General features: G+C 36.8%; 1 protein-coding gene across 1 annotated transcript in view; it reads right to left on the bottom strand.

The window, feature by feature from the left end:
• Positions 1 to 16,137: 16,137 nt before the first annotated feature.
• FGF10 (fibroblast growth factor 10) overlaps positions 16,138 to 18,822 on the bottom strand; it is a 65,425-nt gene continuing 62,740 nt past the window's right edge. The window contains exon 3 of the mRNA XM_075136609.1: positions 16,138 to 18,077. Within this exon, the coding sequence (XP_074992710.1) occupies positions 17,880 to 18,077 (198 nt within the window). The 3' untranslated portion in view covers positions 16,138 to 17,879. The remainder of the gene's footprint in view (positions 18,078 to 18,822) is intronic.

Genomic DNA, 18,822 nt, shown 5'->3' with positions numbered 1-18,822 from the left:
TACAGTAAACATTTCAAAGAGGGGTAGGTTTTGGTTTGAGGTGACATGAGGATCTAGCACTCAACAGTTGCCCTTCAGAAGTGGAGCATAAGGCTGTAACAATACATTTAATATGGGTTTTCTCCTAATAAGCTCTTCTCCCCAGCATAGGCTGAAAAGAGAATTTCATTTTGTCAAAGCCAAATAAAATAGAAGTTTCATATTATTTAACATACTTTCCTCATCTCAGGTTCCTTAATGCTTCAGTGCTTATATGACTCTAAGAACACACTGAAAACCAGTTGAAAAACAGGCTTGTTTGAGGCCTTAAGTTCAGCATTAAATAATTGCAAAATTAACTAGTCATTTGGTAATTAAAAACACACATTTAAATCACATCAGGGCACCAGCCTCAGCATCTTAGTTTCAGCATCAAGCAGATTTGAGTAAGGCATGGTTTATATTCAGCAACCTGCTCTTAGCATGCACCATAATATCAGAGCCTCTGTAGATTTCTAGTCTCAAAACTAAGCTAATCTTCATACTGCTCGTTTATCACCCAAACACAATCCAGTGTGTTTTAAAGATCTGTTTCACTTCCAGTCCCTCTTGACCCCCTGTATCACGAGTATCTTAAGCTTTTGTTTTACTGGAATACTGGTATAGAAAACATCCCAGACAGTGTGTAGTGAAAATGTTAGCAGATATATTTACAATGTTTTCTAAAACTCGTCTTGCACAGTTGGAGGCTGCCTTCTTTTTATCTATAAATTTTACAAAATGTTAAAGAGCTTGCAGATGATGACTTGCTGCTTTTATTCAATAGGTTAACTGAATCTCCCAAGTATCTTTTTAGAGTAAAAAAGAATAGTCTATCACTAAACAACAGAAAATGAAGAAAAAAACCATTTTTGTCAGAAATAGTATTTCTTTTGTTTGTTTCTGTGAACAGTGTGAACAAATAATGATGCTCTGACTCTGCATATGCGGTTTGACACTGCAGGGTGCAGGTGCAGAAGTGTATGGGCTCTAAGCTTAAAGAAAAGAAAGCTGAATAACACATTACTTATAAAACTTACCTAGTAACTACATAGTGACCAGTTCTGGAGAATGGTAAACAAGGCAGTTTCTTGGTACTTGGCCTTGCAAGTAGAGTTCAAAACCTGAATGAAGGACATAAGTTCCCTAAAAATTAAGAAGAAGAAGAATTTGGGTTACACTGGGATTCTTGATGGCCTGCACATCAGTGTGCTGGAGCCCAAGCTGACTCAAGGAAAAGGTGCCCTGGATCCCATTGGTCTCCTGGCCATACATACATCTCCTCTGCTTTCAATGTGTGTGTAAGAGTAGGGTTCACAGGGCAGAACAAGTTCCTTATAGATAGACTAAGAGTTTGGCTGAAGGCTTTATACTTCAAATGCCATTGACTTTGCTTCTACTTTTTCTTTTAAAATGCAGCTAGAGAAGAAAATAGCCCCACTAGGCACCTTTCATATAATAATCGGAGGGCATTTGCCATCCTCTGGCTCCTAAGAAAGTGACATAACCATCAGTTTAGAAGGTGTGCAGGAGATGGACATCATCCCACCTCTCACCATGAAGATTGCTACTGTAGAGACAAGGGACCAAATTAGTGTGGCTAAAGAGGAAGGAAGCAAGGGGAAACTTGTATCCATTTCAAGGATGAGGATGTGTTCAGAGACAGAAAGAGTCCTAGGTTCTGCTGTTTGGTTTCAGGACATTCTCTACATTAAAAAGCAGCTTGATGTAGGCATAGTAGCCTCTATAAATTGGTTCAAGTTGGACATATCATCACAGGGAAAATGACAGAATGAAATTCAAACTTCTTGCCAACCTTCAAATCCCTTCTTCAAAGCATAGCGGTGCTCAAGTTGCTCAGAGTAAGCTGCTGTAATGTCTTTAAAAGACAGCATGGTTTTAATGAGGAATGTTGTTTGAACAATGTTCTTTTTAATTTCTGACATTTGGCTTCTTGTTTACTAAGTCTAATGAAAGGTAATTTACATTTTGTTAAAAAAAAAAAGCAGTTCTCAAAGAAAACTTTTGGGTGGCGTGCAATGATGAAAACTCTTTGCATTTGTCTCCTCTGCTGGGTGCGAGATAAGTATCCTGAAAAGTGATATTACTTTTCTATAAAAAGCTTCCAAAATCATAGAATCACAGAATCATAGAATCATTTAGATTGGAAAAGACCTTTCAGATCATTGAGTCCAACCATAAACCTAACACTGCTAAGTCTACCACTAAGTGCCACTTCTACACGTCTTTTAAATACCTCCAGGGATGGTGACTCAGCCACTTCGCTGGGCAGCCTGTTCCAATGCTTGGCAACCAATTCAGTGAAGAAATTGTTCCTAATATCCCACCTAAACCTCCCCTGGTGCAACTTGAGGCCATTTCCTCTTGTCCTATCACTCGCTACTTGGGAGAAGAGACTGACATCCACTTCGCTTTTCAAGTAGTTGTAGAGAGCGATAAGGTCTCCACTCTGCCTCCTTTTCTCCAGGCTAAACAGCCCCAGTTCCCTCAGCCGCTCCTCATAAGACTTGTGCTCTGGACCCTTCACCAACTTTGTTGCCCTCCTCTGGACACGCTCCAGCACCTCCATGTCCTTCTTGTAGTGAGGGGCCCAAAACTGAACACAGTATTCAAGGTGCGGCCTCACCAGTGCTGAGTACATCACTTCCCTACTCCTGCTGGCCACATATTTCTGATACAAGCCAGGATGCCATTGGCCTTCTTGGCCACTTGGACACACTGCCGGCTCATGTTCAGCCGGTTGTCGACCAATACCCCCAGGTCCTTTTCCTCCAGGCAGGTTTCCAGCCACTCTTCCCCAAGCCTGTAGCGTTGCATGGGGTTGTTGTGACCCAAGTGCAGGACCCGGCACTTGGCCTTGTTGAACCTCATACAGTTGGCCTCAGCCCATCGATCCAGCCTGTCCAGGTCCCTCTGCAGAGCCTTCCTACCCTCGAGCAGATCAACACTCCCGCCCAACTTGGTGTCGTCTGCAAACTTACTGAAGGTGCACTTGATGCCCTCATCCAGATCGTTGATAAAGATATTAAACAGAACTGACCCCAATACTGAGCCCTGGGAAATACCATTTGTGACTGGCCGCCAACTGGATTTAACTCCATTCACCACCACTCTTTGGGCTTGGCCATCCAGACAGTTTTTTACCCAGTTAAGAGTACACTCGTCCAAACCATGAGCAGCCAGTTTCTCCATGGTGTCAAAAGCTTTACTAAAGTTCAGGTAAACAACATCCACAGCCTTTCCCTCATCCACTAAGTGGGTCACCTTGTCATAGAAGGAAATCAGGTTAGTCAAGTAGGACCTGCCATTTGCAAACCCATGCTGACTGGGCCTGATCACCTCATTGTTCTGTATGTGACATGTGAAAGAAGAACCATGCATGGCAAATTGATACAACTACACTGGCAAGTAGGACTGTTAGATGCAACGAAAATACAGAAAGAGTGAAGGAGAACAACATGGATACTGTAGAGGGAAAGTTGTGCCTTCATGAAAAACCTATGAATAATGTCATTTAATTCATGCACAGTACCTGTGTGGTATGATATACCCGTCTTTCCAAAAAGCAGGACTTTTTTGGTCTGACCATGTACAGCTCTTTCTTTGCTCTTGTGTTATTTTATTTCATCTTGAAATTTCTGTTTCTTTCACGAGATCAATATGGAATTATTGCTGGAGTTTTGAGTCCTGTGATTTGTGTTTTCTTATTAAACATAAGAACAACCATGGGCACGCTCACGAGCTGTCTAGGGCATACTTCATGGACGTACTACATCCTGATCTCTCCTGTCCTAAGGCAGAAAACCAAAAAACTAAAAGGCTTTCTAGTGCTGACCTCAATTAATTAGCTGCTCCTGACCACGACAGATGTTCCTGTTTTTTCTGTATTATATAATATTGGGGGTAATGTTTAGAAAATGGCCTGATACTACAGACAGGCTAAATAGATATTTCCAGATATTTAAAACATCATGTCTGGGATGTGTAGGATTGCTTTAGATTGTTACAGATGCAGTTAGCTGTATGTTAGACACTCAGGCTTGGCGAATGTTAGAGTAAAGTAAACATGTTACACGTGTTACACGTTAGAGTAAACGAACTAAAGTAAACACTTGCGTATATAAGGTTTATATGAAAACGCAGCCAAGTTAGCTTGACTCTCACTTTCTGCATCTCAAGATGCAAACCTGTTAATTAAATTGTTAGAACAGGAGTAGAGCGTAAGGTCGGAGGGCAGAGAGAGGATATTCTTAGTTTATATGCATTTTGGCTCTGGATGGGAATTATCAGAGTCTGCCCTGGTTGGATGCTTTCCATGCAGTCCTCTGTTCCATGATCAAGCAAGCTAGGGACATATGGTCTCAGTGAAACTAATATAAAGTGAGGTCACAGATGGTCAAAAACCATCTTACCTATTGTTCACTGACTACATGAATAGGAAATGGGCAAGGACTGGCTTGGCAAATGCAGAAACAAGTTGGGGACACAGATGCAAGTGAATGTTCATTTATAAAAGAGGCAAATGTCAAAATGTCATTACAGAAAATTATTCAAATCATGTCACTTGTCAGATTTAGGATGTGTTTATTTCATGCTACCTGGTATTGGTGAGCACTTTTGGGGGAGGGGACACTTTTTCTGAAAGATACAGAAATTGGAGATAACTTATCATAAATAGTACGGATGATAAGCGGTTTAGAAAACATGACCTCCAAAGCAAGTATGAAAGAATTTCATTTGTTTAGTCTGGAAAAGAGAAGAATAAAGAAGGGATATGATAACAGTCTTCAAATGCATAAAAGGTTATTGCAAAGAAGATGGTGATCAAGTGTTTTCATCCCTGCAGAAGATAGAACATGAATTACATTAATTTCTGGCAAGGACCATTTATATTAGATATTAAGAGAAACTTTCACATCAAAAGACCAGTTCAACACCCAAGCAGGTTACTTGAAAAAGCAGTAGAATTTCCATAATTAGATATGTTGAAACTGTGGGATGAACTTCTGTCAGGGATGGTCTAGGTAATGGATTATACCTTAGGCAAAAGGTCTGGAATAGAAAATTACCAGTTTTATATCTCCAGCTCACTGATAAAAGTAATAACTACTAGGCAAATAGAAAATTAACTGTAACTTTTCAGAGATTCAGTAATTAATTGCTTGGTTGTTTTACTGGATAAGCTGCTAAATTTAATATGTGGCTCATTATTAATGATTCATAAGCAACAAAACCAGCATAGATTTTTTTATTTGTTATGTTCCGACAGCAAGCCATTGTCTTAATGATTAGATGAATAATTTTCAGCCCATTTGCAGATTCAATGGAAATGGATATGTGAACCTATGTTCAGCAAATTAGGCATACTGATGGTAGGTTTGGTTTTCTTAATCCTTTGGATTCTTTGGGAACTATTTACACAGAGTACATTCAAAATTCTTTAATTAAATCAGATTCATTATACGTAGCATACAAAATTGTAATTATTGTCAGAAAGGCATGTGGGATAACCCAGGGGTATATAAGCCAGCCAGCATTATATAATTCCTACTACAGGATTTGTGAACCAGAGAATGAAAGCATAGTAATAGCTAATAGGCCTCAAAGGAAATTTAGAACTTGTGAAGTAAATTAGATTTTCTTTCATATGATAACAAGTTTGATAGATAAAAGTAACTGTGTAGATATACTATGTTTTATAGACTTTCCATTTAGCATAATTTCATATTGCAGTTACAAAAATCAACATTATGAAATAACAGTAAAACACATTTTAAATGAGATACCAATTAGCAAAAAGTAGCAATCAGAGAAAAACAACTGAATAAAGGATTTAGACAGGAGTACCAGAAGCGAGCATATTAGGTGTGATGCTATTCAGGATTTTAATCAATGACCTGGACATAAACATAAGCTTCCTACCTATCTGTAGAAACTAGGTTAATAAAAAAGCAATCTGTGTCACAAGGTGAACTAGTCTCATCCTCAGACTTATATGGGATGATAAAACCAGAAAGTTTTGTTTTGCTTCTGCATGGTAGGATACCGTAGACGCTATAGATGCTGACACACAAAAAAAGAGTCTTAAACGTTATCAGAGGAGAAGCCTTATGCTGAGCAACTGAAAAAGTTCTGTCTATTCAGAAATGTTGAGAGTGACTTGATTCTGGTTCTTCACAGAGAGTAAAACACTGGCTATCACTGCCTTTTAGCTCCAGTGACAAAAGGTAGAATTGAAACTAGGATTGGCATTAAAGCCAGACAAACACAGATTTTAAATAAAGTACGTAACTGGGACAAAACTGGACTCACTCTTTCTTTAGATACTCCTGTCAAGACGAGATAATTTTCTAGAGGATACACTTTAGTCAAACACAAATTAAGCTGTATTCAGTTACAAACTGATTGAGCTAAATGTAGCTACAATAGAGAAAATTGTGAAGATGAAGTGACATTCCCTTTTAGTTTCATGCTTTTTGGGTATGTGAGAGAAAGATGAACAAGACAATTGTCTTGTTTGCAAGAGCAATTACTGAAAAATTCTATATGTGAATACTATGTGTATAAAACTATTGGTCAAATAATTACTCATGATCAAAGGCACAACAGTCATGGGAGTGTGGAAGCAGTGATTCATTAAACAGTGTCAAATGTTTGCAGTGAATGGTTAGATCATTTCTTGCACTGATGGAGTTCTCTTGGTCACTAGAGACAGTATGTTAAAGTACAGAAAATTCCACCAACCCAGCTCTGCCAGCCCACTGTGCAGCCAGCTTCCTGCATTTTCTACTTCAGTCTTTTTCCTCTTGTGTCTTGACTTCATTAATTTTTTCTGATCTTTTCTCTCATCTTGCTTATATTGGTCTTTGCAGGAAGCAGTATTTAGAGCAGAATGGAGTCCTTACCTGAACATGTCGTACAAAACACTGACTACATCAGCTCTATGTGCCCTTTTTTCACTGTGTAAATTACTTCCATTCTTTCTTTATGTTGCCATTCTTCCAAACAGTGATGTTGTGATGTTGTGTGGCAACTGAGAACAGCTGCCAAAGTGAAGAACTTCTTCCCTAATGGATTTTCTAAAGCATGTTCAATGATAGAGATCTGGTTTACCATGCATGCTAAACTGTCTCAGTGTCCCCTGTGGAAGTGCCTGGGTTGGCATGGGCTCCATATGATGTGCCTGGGTAAACACAGACTGCTGCATAGTCCCACAGTCAATGCTGTGGCTCTGTACAGTACTGGCTATGTGCATTTGTGGGGAAGAATAAAAGCGAGAGTGTGTCTTGTTCAGTTCTACCTAGGTGGCAAGAAATCTGTTGTGGATTTCATGCTCAATAAAAAAAAGACAGGAAACAGCACAAGATTTCTATGTATTGCAATAGTACTGCCAGCTGTCTTCTGTTTAATTAGGGCCGTCCTTGTTACATGGTGCTTGTTTTAAATGTGATCTGGCTCAAGTTAAGAAAATTCTCCATATTTACATAAAACACAATAATGTTACCAGTAAAATGTTTATAACATGGACAATCTGGGAGGGACTGAAACAAACAAAAATCACATTTAATTTAATAATTAGAAACAAATAGCAGCTTGCTTCTAGGATTGGTTTTGAAGAAAATTTGAACTTCTCCTTAAGGCTCAGGCAGTGCCCAAAACTTAAATTGAACCTTTTCTGTGAGGTTCTGCAAAGTTAATTTAACTCATTCTTCCCAATACTCCTTATTTCCACTGATGTGCTTCTTGGTCTAGCCACATTTAAATTGTTTTGTTGCTTTTGTGATATGATACCTGTCCTTGCCCAGTCGTTTCTTGCAGTGATTCCTTATGTATAAAGTCCTTATACCACCTTGCTGCACTTAGGGCATACCTTCTAAGTAAAGATTAAGGCTCTAATTTTGCTTTTTCTATCATTGACCACACTTAAAGAAGAGGGCTCCGTTGAGACTTTCCCTGATATGCCTTATATGATTTACTGGTCTCATGATACTAGCTGTGATTGTTGTCTCTGCCTTCTGTATGTCTGCAGGGGTTTTGTTCATGTTCCTTCCATTGGACTGAGGAAAAAAAAAATCCTCCAAATGAAAATCTGTATAGTTTTTACTTTATTTTCTCATAAATCACTCCTTGAATTCCACCTCTTCAGTAAGGACCATAACTCCATCCTCCCTGATATGGATTTGAGGTATGCATAATGATACTTTAATGATAACACTCTCATCTATTTATTGTTCTCTGTCATATTCTACTATGTCAGACAAGAGAGTTGTAATCATACTGGAGCAGTAATGTGTCTTCTCTTACCTTTTATTTTTTGGCACCTAAACCAATGGAGTTTAGATAACAGCAGTAGCTGTAGCTAACAATTGTACTTTTGCTATGAATAGTAAACTGATAGTTGCTAAATATACAGAGAAATGAGAACACCTGCCTTAATGACTTTGAGGTACAAGGTTTTGTTATATGGATTTGTAAGAGCTGTGAACTTCAGAGATGGACATTATCTTTGAAGGATGCTGATTAAGCTAACTTCCTACCTAAGTTATAGAAGCAACAGCAGGAGATAACATTGGTGCTCCTATGGGAGGGAAATAATGAAAACAACGTAATGAGTTTGGCAGGAAACTGCCATTGGTATAAGTCTGTGTGCATGCATGTGGTATTTACGACTACTGGGTATAAATATTGTTACATGTTATATACATTAACATAGAACTAATTTAAGAAAATGAAGTTAGGATGTGTGGCATAGTGTATATTTTATGATATTTCCATATCTTGTTAGTGCTACAATTAACTGGAAGAATAATTTTACCCTCTTCTCCCTGTATTTTAGTTATGCTGAATCCTTGGCATGCTTGCAGAGTCTAAGCAGTAACCAAATAGTTATGAATATTGTATATTTTCCCTCTTCCCTGCAACAGTCCTTATTTTCAGGTCTTATATAAAATGGTGATACAGAGTTTGAGAAGAAGAAACTGTGAGTGGTTGAGCTGTCCCCAGTATAAATAGAGGGCTCTATATAATGCAGGGTCAGTCTGTCATTTGATCAACTACCACACTTACTTTAAAAATGAACAAAAGAAAATAAACATAAAATAAGCACTACAAAATATTAAGCTGCCATCAGATCAAAAACTTGCATTAAATAGAACAAATTGATTTACTGGTTAATTTATAGTACTGTTAGTGATAGTTGAAATAAGTAAAGGTTCTTGGACAGTATCCATAAGTCAACTGATAGTAGGACATAGCACATTTTGAGGAGGAGTGGGTTAATGGAGAGGTTTACTTAATGTGACATTATTTTCCAAGGACCACTGAAATATATAGCGATTATCTATGAAAATTACCTGCTGCTTTTTGTGCAAATGTCAAAAGGAGGTGGATACTGACCTGTGCATATTGTAACTGCCTGGGTGAGTCTCGTTTACTGCAATGAGTGTGCAATGGAAGCTTGAGTCAGACCCATATTGCATCTTTTTATGATGGTTAGTAAAAAGGGACCAAATACCATATTGCTGATGTTTCCTGGAAGAGTTTGTGCCCCTGCTTTTAGTCACTCTGATTTCTTTTAGTTAGAAAGATTTTAGCTACTTAAGTTTCTTTCCTGTTCAGTACTGCAACACACTTGTGTAAAGTAATTGGGGCGGGGGGTGGTGGTGGTGTGTGGAACTGGATGGGTCTGGGCATTTTTTTAATAGGATCTCTACATGTTACTGGTTTGAGTTTGAGCCTGTTGGTAATAATTGAAACTTATGTCTGCAGCTGACTGCCTAGTGTTTTATATAGATTCAGTTGATGGTTCATAGAATCATAGAAAATATTGCTATAAGGGACCTTGGAAGAGAGCTAGTCCATCCTCCTGTCTGTGGCAGAATCAACAAAGTAAACCATTCCTGATAGCTCTTAGATACTTGAAACTCAGAAGGTTGTACAATTATCCTAATCAATTTACTTCAAAGCCCTTAGTGTTAAGAATGTTTTTCCAAATATTTAAACTTAAATTTCCCTTACTTCAGTTTGATAATTTTGCTCTTAAACTATCTGTGGTGAAAATAGGGATATTATATTTATCAACGTAACAGAGTAGCCCAACTGGATATGTATCAAAAATCAACACAACCAGTTTTGACTGGTCTCAACATATTTGAAGAACTAATCTAATCTAATGGTTCTGGAAACAGAACAGCTTCCTCAGTAGTAGCGGTTCTACCTCAAAGTCAGATGAGGCTAGATCTACAGGGTGATATGGAAATGCTCTCATATGATGATCACAAGCATTGTGTCTTTTGAAAAAAGCTCAGTCTCTAGTATTATCAATCCAGGATTATTTTGCAGAATTTGTTGCTGGATATCTCTTTCATTGTGGTTTGATTTAGTAATCTAAGCATTTTGGGCAGAAATGTTTAAGGATTTCTTACATAGTGCCATAGTGTCTTGATTTTCTTGGACACAGATATTACATGTAGAGTAGAAGCTGAGGGTCTGGCTTTCTGGGATATGTTGTATGTACCATGTCTACATTTCACAAATGACGTAGGTACATGTAGTCAGTCTGAATGGAGCTGGGCATGCCCAACCACTGCAGTATTGCTTATGTGTTGATCTGCATAAGAGCAGTGACTAAGTCTACTTTTTGGAAGTCTAGAAGCCAAAATGGAATTATTGGCATGCCAAATAAAGTATGAGAACAGCCATATTGTGGCAGACTAAAAACTATCCTCTAAAATATTCTGTCTCCAACAGTGAACATAAAAGTGTGTCAAGAGGGATGAACAGAAGAATGGAGCAGTTTTACAGTATTTCCTTAAAGTAGACTTCCAAAGTCCAGCACTAAGAAGCTCAAGTACTTCCTGGGCCAAAACCTGGTGTCTTGTATTAATAGTCCTCAGCAGACAAGCTGAGACAACTGTCTGAACCTCACTGAAGTCCTTTATGGCAAAAATAAATGACCAGTTTGGGGAAAATCTAATATACGTAAGGCTTAACTCCAAGCAGAATACCTGTCACATAAGTGCTGAGGAGTAGTCTGCTCTTACATCTGGTCCTGTGTGTCACAGGCAGTTTTCCGCAATGGTTGTGTTTGCAAGGTGCCACCTGACAGTTTTCACTTGATTTTTTTCACAAGTGAATTTTCATCCTTAGTACTTGGTATACATAGGACATTGTGTTAGAAACCTCATGCTGTATTGCATTTCAAATGCAACGAGGAAAACCTGTATTTGTGTCAGGACTCAGAAAAGAAGTCCAGGAAAAATTTTACAAGAGTGAAAGGGAAGAAATGCATGATTGCCGCTGGTGACTTAAACTCTGTCACTGTCATTTTCTGACTCAGAATAGAATTTGCCTCCCATTCTACATCTGTACATGTAATCAGAGTCAAGTTTGTTGTGACTTTAACGTGGAGAATGGTTAAGACACTAGAGCAGTCAGGGAGCAAAGGGCCTACCATTGCTTCTGGATAACTGACTTCTTCAATCTGGAGGCCCAGGCATTCATTTACAACTTGATGGTGGCTTTCGGTATGAATATCGGCTGAACCTTGCTGCAGGATTTTGTATTGAAGTACTTTAACCGTCCTGACACTGCACCTTCCCATTGCACCTCTTAATTACCATAGAAATGTAATTACAGCTATCAGCAAGACTTTTCTCTCACACTATATCGTTCGCCTCAGAGCATTTAAGAAGCAATCAGTTAAATAAATGAATGAATTAAATCTTATCCGTCTCTGTCAGGCAAAGGATACAGTACTCATTTAACAGGATAAGCAGAGCCATATCTCTTCTTCCAAAGCTGGAATCTTTTAGCTTAATCTATATTTAAGTGAGCATAAACTGTATGCTGTATCAGTAGCACTCAGTAAGTCAAATTGGCTGACCATAAGGAAGAGAAAGAGGCTGACCCTTTACAATATTGCTGATATCTCTATTCTATTTCATCACTGAAATAAGATCCAGTCAAAGACCAGCATAGCTCATGTATTGGCTACCAATTAAGAAAAGCAATGAAGACTGCAAATAACACTAACAATATCATATCCTTTCCTTCCGTTTCCCTTTCCTTGAGTGAACCATGAAAAGAGAAAGAAGGAGAAAAATACATTTTCATTTGCAACATATCTTGTGCATGGTAATTGTTATAATAGCCAAGCTATCCTCACAATGCATATTTAACTTTTGAACCTAATTTACATGTTTACTAGTAAGTATATGGGTAGTTTCAGGGGAGCCAAGGGTTATCAAAACACTACAGTATCACTGGATCTCTGTGTCGTGTTCTACATGGAACCAGAAATGAGAGTCTTATGTTTGTGGCATTAATGACAGCGTACTGCAGACATCAGTTGTGCAAGCTCCCTCAGTGAACCATTTATGAATCTTATGGTTTAGGGGTATCACTACATGTAAAAGAAGAAAGAAATCATAGGAAATTACCATAACTGGACAAGAAATATACTGCACGTAGTTAGCAGTATAAGAGTAAACTGAAAACTATATTTTTCAAAAAGATTAAATGAAGAATGTGTTTTTTGAGCTCACATTTTTAGTGTAAATTTTAAAATTTAAAATACGTCACATGAATACTTATGCTGTGATTTTTATTTACACCCAATATCCTCATTTTTTATTGTGCTTTATTAGAAATATTACCTGGAAGGTCCCAGATTATTGACCCTAACATCTAGAAGGTGTTTATTGAGTTTTTTCCCAAGATTCTGCTGTTCCTGGACTAGTCTTTCTACAATTGAGTATTAAAAGAATAGTAGTTAATTGTATCTGAAGCCTACTGATATGGATACTAGAAGACAAAGCTCAAAACATTTTGATTGTCCTGAATGGATTATTTCTGTACAATTTGGAACGAATGTTAAATTGTTTGTACAGGGTCTTGATAAAGCAGTTCCTTTTCTGAGTTCTGCCTCGACTTGTTAAAAAAAAAAAAAAAGAGAAAAGAGAAAACTAAAGTGCTCATACAATTTTGTGACATACATTTTGGAAACATGGGGAAGAGAGACTTCAAGAGTATTTCTAATGCAAGAAAGTATATAAATTAGCTGGGCATCATGAAAATAATGGATTGGAGAGATTCATTTTTCATTCCACTCAGACACAGGTCACCGAATAAGGCAAGTTCCTGCACGTACAACATTGAATGTAATCTGTTTTTTCAGCTATTTTTAGCTAGGAAAAAAGTGCAGATTCAGGTGTAGACCAGTGTTTGGCCTTTACCCAGGCTTCTATGAAGACAGTTAGCAAATGAAAGGGTTAGAAGTTCATTGAGCAATTAGTAAAACAGTTTCATAATCAAAAAATTATATAACATAATTTAAACCAAGCCACAGAATAGTTTGGATGGTGAATTAGTACATCTAGAGCTTGGATGAATGGCTATACCAAAGGTAGGCATACTTTACATTTCAGTAGTAATAAAGAACCTGTAATATCTTGATTTTTCATTTACTACATTATCACAAGATGGAGTCTGAGCTTTGATGTAAATATGGATTCTGTTTTTTCTGCTGTGGTACATTATCGATATATTATCAGTGCCCTAAATATTTTGCACACAACTATACAGTGGAGTACTTTCTGTGTTTTTTTTCAGATATTGTGATTCTCATAGCCTCATATTTGGACAGTGGTCTAATAGGACATGTATTTCTGATGTCACCGCCAGCATATTCATTTATTCAATTGCATGACTTAGTATTTTACATTAATGAAATAATATACAGTGGCACCACTAAAGGTCCTGGTGAGGAATTTCAGGAGTGCAAATTCTCCTCATTCATACTGCATTAGCTTAGAGATCAGTGCTCTCATATCAGTTACTTGAGGCTTAGTCATGGTTCCTTTATTTTGCCTTTCACAGGAGCATACTTTCTTTACATTGTTGGGGTGGCCAAAGGACATACTACATTTTTTTTCTGGGATTAGTGAGTGAAAATACATCAATCAGGCATCTGAGATTCACCATGCTTCATTAGAAAATCCCAAACCTTATTCCAAGAAAGCTCCCATATGGTTAAACATGAGGTTCAAATATTTTGAGCAGGTAAGCATAACTATAAATCATAATCTGATAGGTCCAAAAGCAATTAATTTTTTGTATTCTATTTCTTGCTTATAATGCGATGGGAAACAACTTTTTTTTGCATGTGTTTGTTATTTGCATTTGCACTGAAATTGTTTCAGTCAATGAGCTTTTTCTGAAAAATACCATCAATAATCACACATTGACTAGCTGCAGCAGAAAATGTGTTTGTGTTATTTGTTGTACTTTTCTTTCTCCAATTTAATAGAAAATTAGGAGGCTGAGTTCTGCCCCACAGTCTAACTTAATAGGGTAAATAATGATACTTGATACTTCAAAAGAGGGGCTGTCTTCATGCATTAGTTTCAAGATCACTCCTTGAAGCAGTTACGACTGATTGTGTGAACAGAGACAACCAGTTTCAGCAGGGGCGTAGATTACAATGTTGTGCTTATACACTGGTATTCTTGTATTACTAAAGCTTACTAGCCTTTAGTAAAATGTATAACCTGAAATATCTTGAATGAAGTCTTACATAAAATGTAACTATTTTTTCATATCTAAAGTTTACTTTAAAAATGTGGGTACATGTTCTTCTTCCTAAACCCCTTCATTCTTTCATCAAATATGCTTGCTTTAAATTCATTGCTTTTTCCACTGTATAAACTAGGTGGATGTGAATACTTACAGGAAGAATCTAAAGCATTTGGTTGTTATTAGTGTGGAGATAGCTGACTCACACATGCAAAAAATTAAAGAAACTTACAAATGTTCAAGTGATTTTTGTTTTGTTTTGGGGCTATACAGCACTAAACCACATCCTGTAGTACAATGGATCTTTTCCCTTTTTATTTTTATTGTGCAGTATCATTTCAGGTTAATAAAACAAACAAGGACAATACTCTTATTCTGTATTCCCCACATTTTATTATTTTTATTTAAATATAACATACTATACATTGTTGCTCAGTGATTTTTATTTCCCTTTTCTTTTTTAAATCCCTCTCCCTGTTTTCCTTTTGCTCAGGAGTCTGTTATGCTGAGAGTGACAGAAAACAGAGCTTATGGTTGAGGATCTGTGATACTCTAGATCAAGTGTTTGCAGTTTACTCCCACTACAGTGGGTATTACAGTATACCAAACACACAGGAATCATTGATTCCTTCAAGGTTTTTTTATTTTGGTTAATTTTCAGAAACCACTATTCATGTTACAAATGGCTCCTGACTCAGTTTGGAAAAGTGATATTTCCCATCTTGGCCTCTGAGCAGCATGGTATTTTGAGTACTATGATAATATTTATGCATAATCCTTCCCCTGACCAAGTCATCTAGGTAATTCTGTCAAAAGAGATTTTCGTTTGTACCCCAAATGCTCTTTAAGTGGTCATCCAATACTGCATTCGCCCAAGCTCACATTGAGTGTTCACTGCGGGTGGTCCATTATGTCTTGTCAGTTTTAATTACCGGTAACAAATTTTAAACAACAAAAACTCGCTTTTATCATTGTAGTTAAGTTTGCTGTGAACTGCAATTACATTTAAAATCTGAAATTCTTATTTCCCTTTCTAGAAAAATCTCATTTGTGAAGAAGTAAGCTGGAGATAAAGTACCATGAAATACAATGTCAGTTATCAGCTAAATGTTGTCTCTCAATGAATTCCTGGTTTTAAAACAGTTGACTTTATTTAAGGACAGGAAATACAACCTGACCATTTTGTATTTTATGGGAAAGCTATTATTTTTTGCTTTTTTTTAAAAAACAGCTAATATTTAAATAACAGATTAAGATTGAAGTGCTGGTTAAACATTGACTTAAATAAGTTATAGAAGATTCCAACAACACCAGCCTTTATAGAGGTTAAACATTCTCAAAAAGACACATTAAGCAAGGCTCTCCTTTGTACCAAAATACAGTTTCCAAACAATAAAAATAAAATCAACTTTTTCACAACAAGAAATATTGAAGATAAAATTGCAGCATCAATATAATCTCATAGTTATCACTTAAAGTATTTAGAACAAAATAATATTATACTACTTTTGTTTCTTACTAAAGACACTGCAAAGGCTTATTTATTTATTTAGTGGAATACAATGTGAAGATAGTGGTACAAATTGTTTGATGTACTGTTTTCTATTTATCTGCTCTAACAAAATGAATCTCAATATGGTTACATTGGTGAGCTGTCCAGAGCTCTCTAAAATTACAGAGTAAAGCAAAACATAAAACAAACCTTATGTACCTTTAATTGAACAGATTTCATATTATGCTTAACTTTATTATACTGCACTTGCTTAAGTTAAGCCATGGGACTAGTAACACTTCATAAAAATGTGCTGGATATTATGTATTTTGAGCCTTCAGTTACTATGATGGATATGAAAGGCACGCTAAAGCTGGATACCAGCACAGCTTTTTGGTTGGCCCTCATATATAATATACATGTGAGTAATAAACTCTGATAAATGCATGAGCATGATTTTGGATCTCCTGTCCCTCAGTCCTTACTTAGGTATCGCTCCCACTATACGCCTGTGATTCTAGAAGCTGGTAACAAGGACAAATGTGCTGAATGGGCGTATTAACGGAATAAGGAGTGCAGGACTGTGTTGCCTTCTTACTTACCTTTCAGAGGCCAAATTTTACACTTGGGAATTACACGCTGTTTAATTTTAACATTTGTAATCTTAGTGAGTTTAACAGGGCTGTCCACATCTAGGTTCCAGCCCAATGCTTGCTGCAGAATATCGCACTGATTGCAATCAATTAGATCTTAGTTCCAAATTGAAATCAAAGTCAGATGAATATACACACATTGACACCCAAGTACAGATGTGGCCCTTTTTCTCAATTTCGAAATAGCAGAAAGACCCTTTGAACAAAGTATTTCTTGAAGTTTGTTCTTGAGTGCTGATAAGTAAAAAAATTTCTCCAACATTAAGACACCCAATACCATAAATCCAAGCACTGCTTGTTTGGTCTTTTTGCTTAAGTGCAAGACAGTTTAGGAAAAAAATGGATTATACACATTAAATTCTGCCTTTAAAGCCTTGTCTAATACCTATTCTCAGAGTACTTTTGAGGTTTTGATATTTTAACCTATCAACCTCTCTGTGAAGTACTGAGAAAAAGGGAAAATAACAAAGAAGCAAATGAGGAAAACATTTCAAATCAAAAAGATATTTAACATCCTATTAAATAAATAACTTAGAGAGAAATAAAAAGAAATGAAGTTAGAACATACAAGCAAACCATACTATTCGTTTTGTTAGAACAGTTTTACACTACTTTGCTTATATTCCTTAATCCTATCCATTCTTCCCCAAGGCTTCTCCAGAAATGTCATTATTTGTGCATATGACCCAAGTGCTTCCAGTAAATGCTTGCGCGTCTAACTGTTCGTTGGATCATCAGGCTTGAACGAGCAATTAAGGTCTTTGATATCAGTTAGTATTCCATAAATAACTTTCCCCATGAAGATCATTCAACAGATAAGGGTATCACGTCCCTTAAGTTCTGTTGCAGAGATAAAAAAAAATTGTTCACACTGGCAATAACTTCCATCCCATTTGATGCAGCTTGTATCTTGATTATAAGATATGACACTGAACTAAATAAAAGTATTTCATGTGCCAGCAATGAGTACAAAACCTTCAAAGGCTTCCCCTGCTCTCTTTTCAGACAAGCAGATGTCTGCTTGTTTGCAATTTCTTTGCATTTACTCTTCAAGAGGATTACCAAATATTCTTGACATAAGAGCCTTTGGTTCAACTGCATCAATAAAATAGTTCCTTCATCTATGACATTACTACCATTGGAAGAAAGTGAGCTGAAGTGTTTTTCCTTCTTGTTTTCTGTCCTCTCTTTGTAGCTCCCCTTCCATTCAAGGCCACAAACATTTGCCTTCCATTGTGCTTCCAATTTAAGGATGCATATGTGTTATATCCATTTTCTTCAATTCTTTCCTTTAATTTGCAATCACTGTTAAACTCCTTCTGTTAAAAGAAGAAAATAAATACACAAATTCAGAATAAACATAATCTTTCAGAGTTGCAGCATACTGAAGGTAAATAATTTCTAAAAATGTTTTGGAAGATTTCAGTGTTCTGTATGTGACACCCTTTGAGGATTCCACAGTGTATTTAAAGAAAAGTTTTACTGTGTCCACAGCATTTAAAGCAACACCAGTTCGACTGCAAAAAGTGAAACCAACAAAAGACATAAACAATTACTCAGTGCATAATTATAGCAGTGAAATGATATAATTCACTCACAGCTAAAATTAAATTAAATTTCTCTCTGTTGGAATATAGCAACAATATTAAGTCAAATTTTCAGTCATAAACTCAAAGTATGAGGTAGCAATCTTGGAATCATTCATTACATTTCAGTTCTAACAAATACAACCCTTAAATATTTTGAATCAGATTACTGAAACCATATGTTAAACAAATATTCATGGGATAGGCCTACTTCTTATTTAAAGTAAGAGCCTTTATACCACACTGCACATGAGAAAGGCGTTTTTGGATAGGTGCAAATCACTGTTATGCTGCTGTTGCAATGGATGTGAGGCCTATTTACTTTGCTGACCTGAAGAGGGGCTTAGCCTGAAAAAGAATCATGTATGATCCAGTATATTACTGACTAAATAAACTTGAAAGCGATTTTGTGTATGGTACCAGGGATTAAGATCGTCTATTTTTAAAGGAGAATCAGTTGTCAGTTTGTTAGAAAGAA

Source organism: Calonectris borealis, chromosome Z (assembly GCF_964195595.1).
Source record: "Calonectris borealis chromosome Z, bCalBor7.hap1.2, whole genome shotgun sequence".
Taxonomy (NCBI): Eukaryota; Metazoa; Chordata; class Aves; order Procellariiformes; family Procellariidae; genus Calonectris; species Calonectris borealis.
Note: the sequence above shows the minus strand (reverse complement) of the source record. Positions and strands in the feature narration are given on the sequence as shown.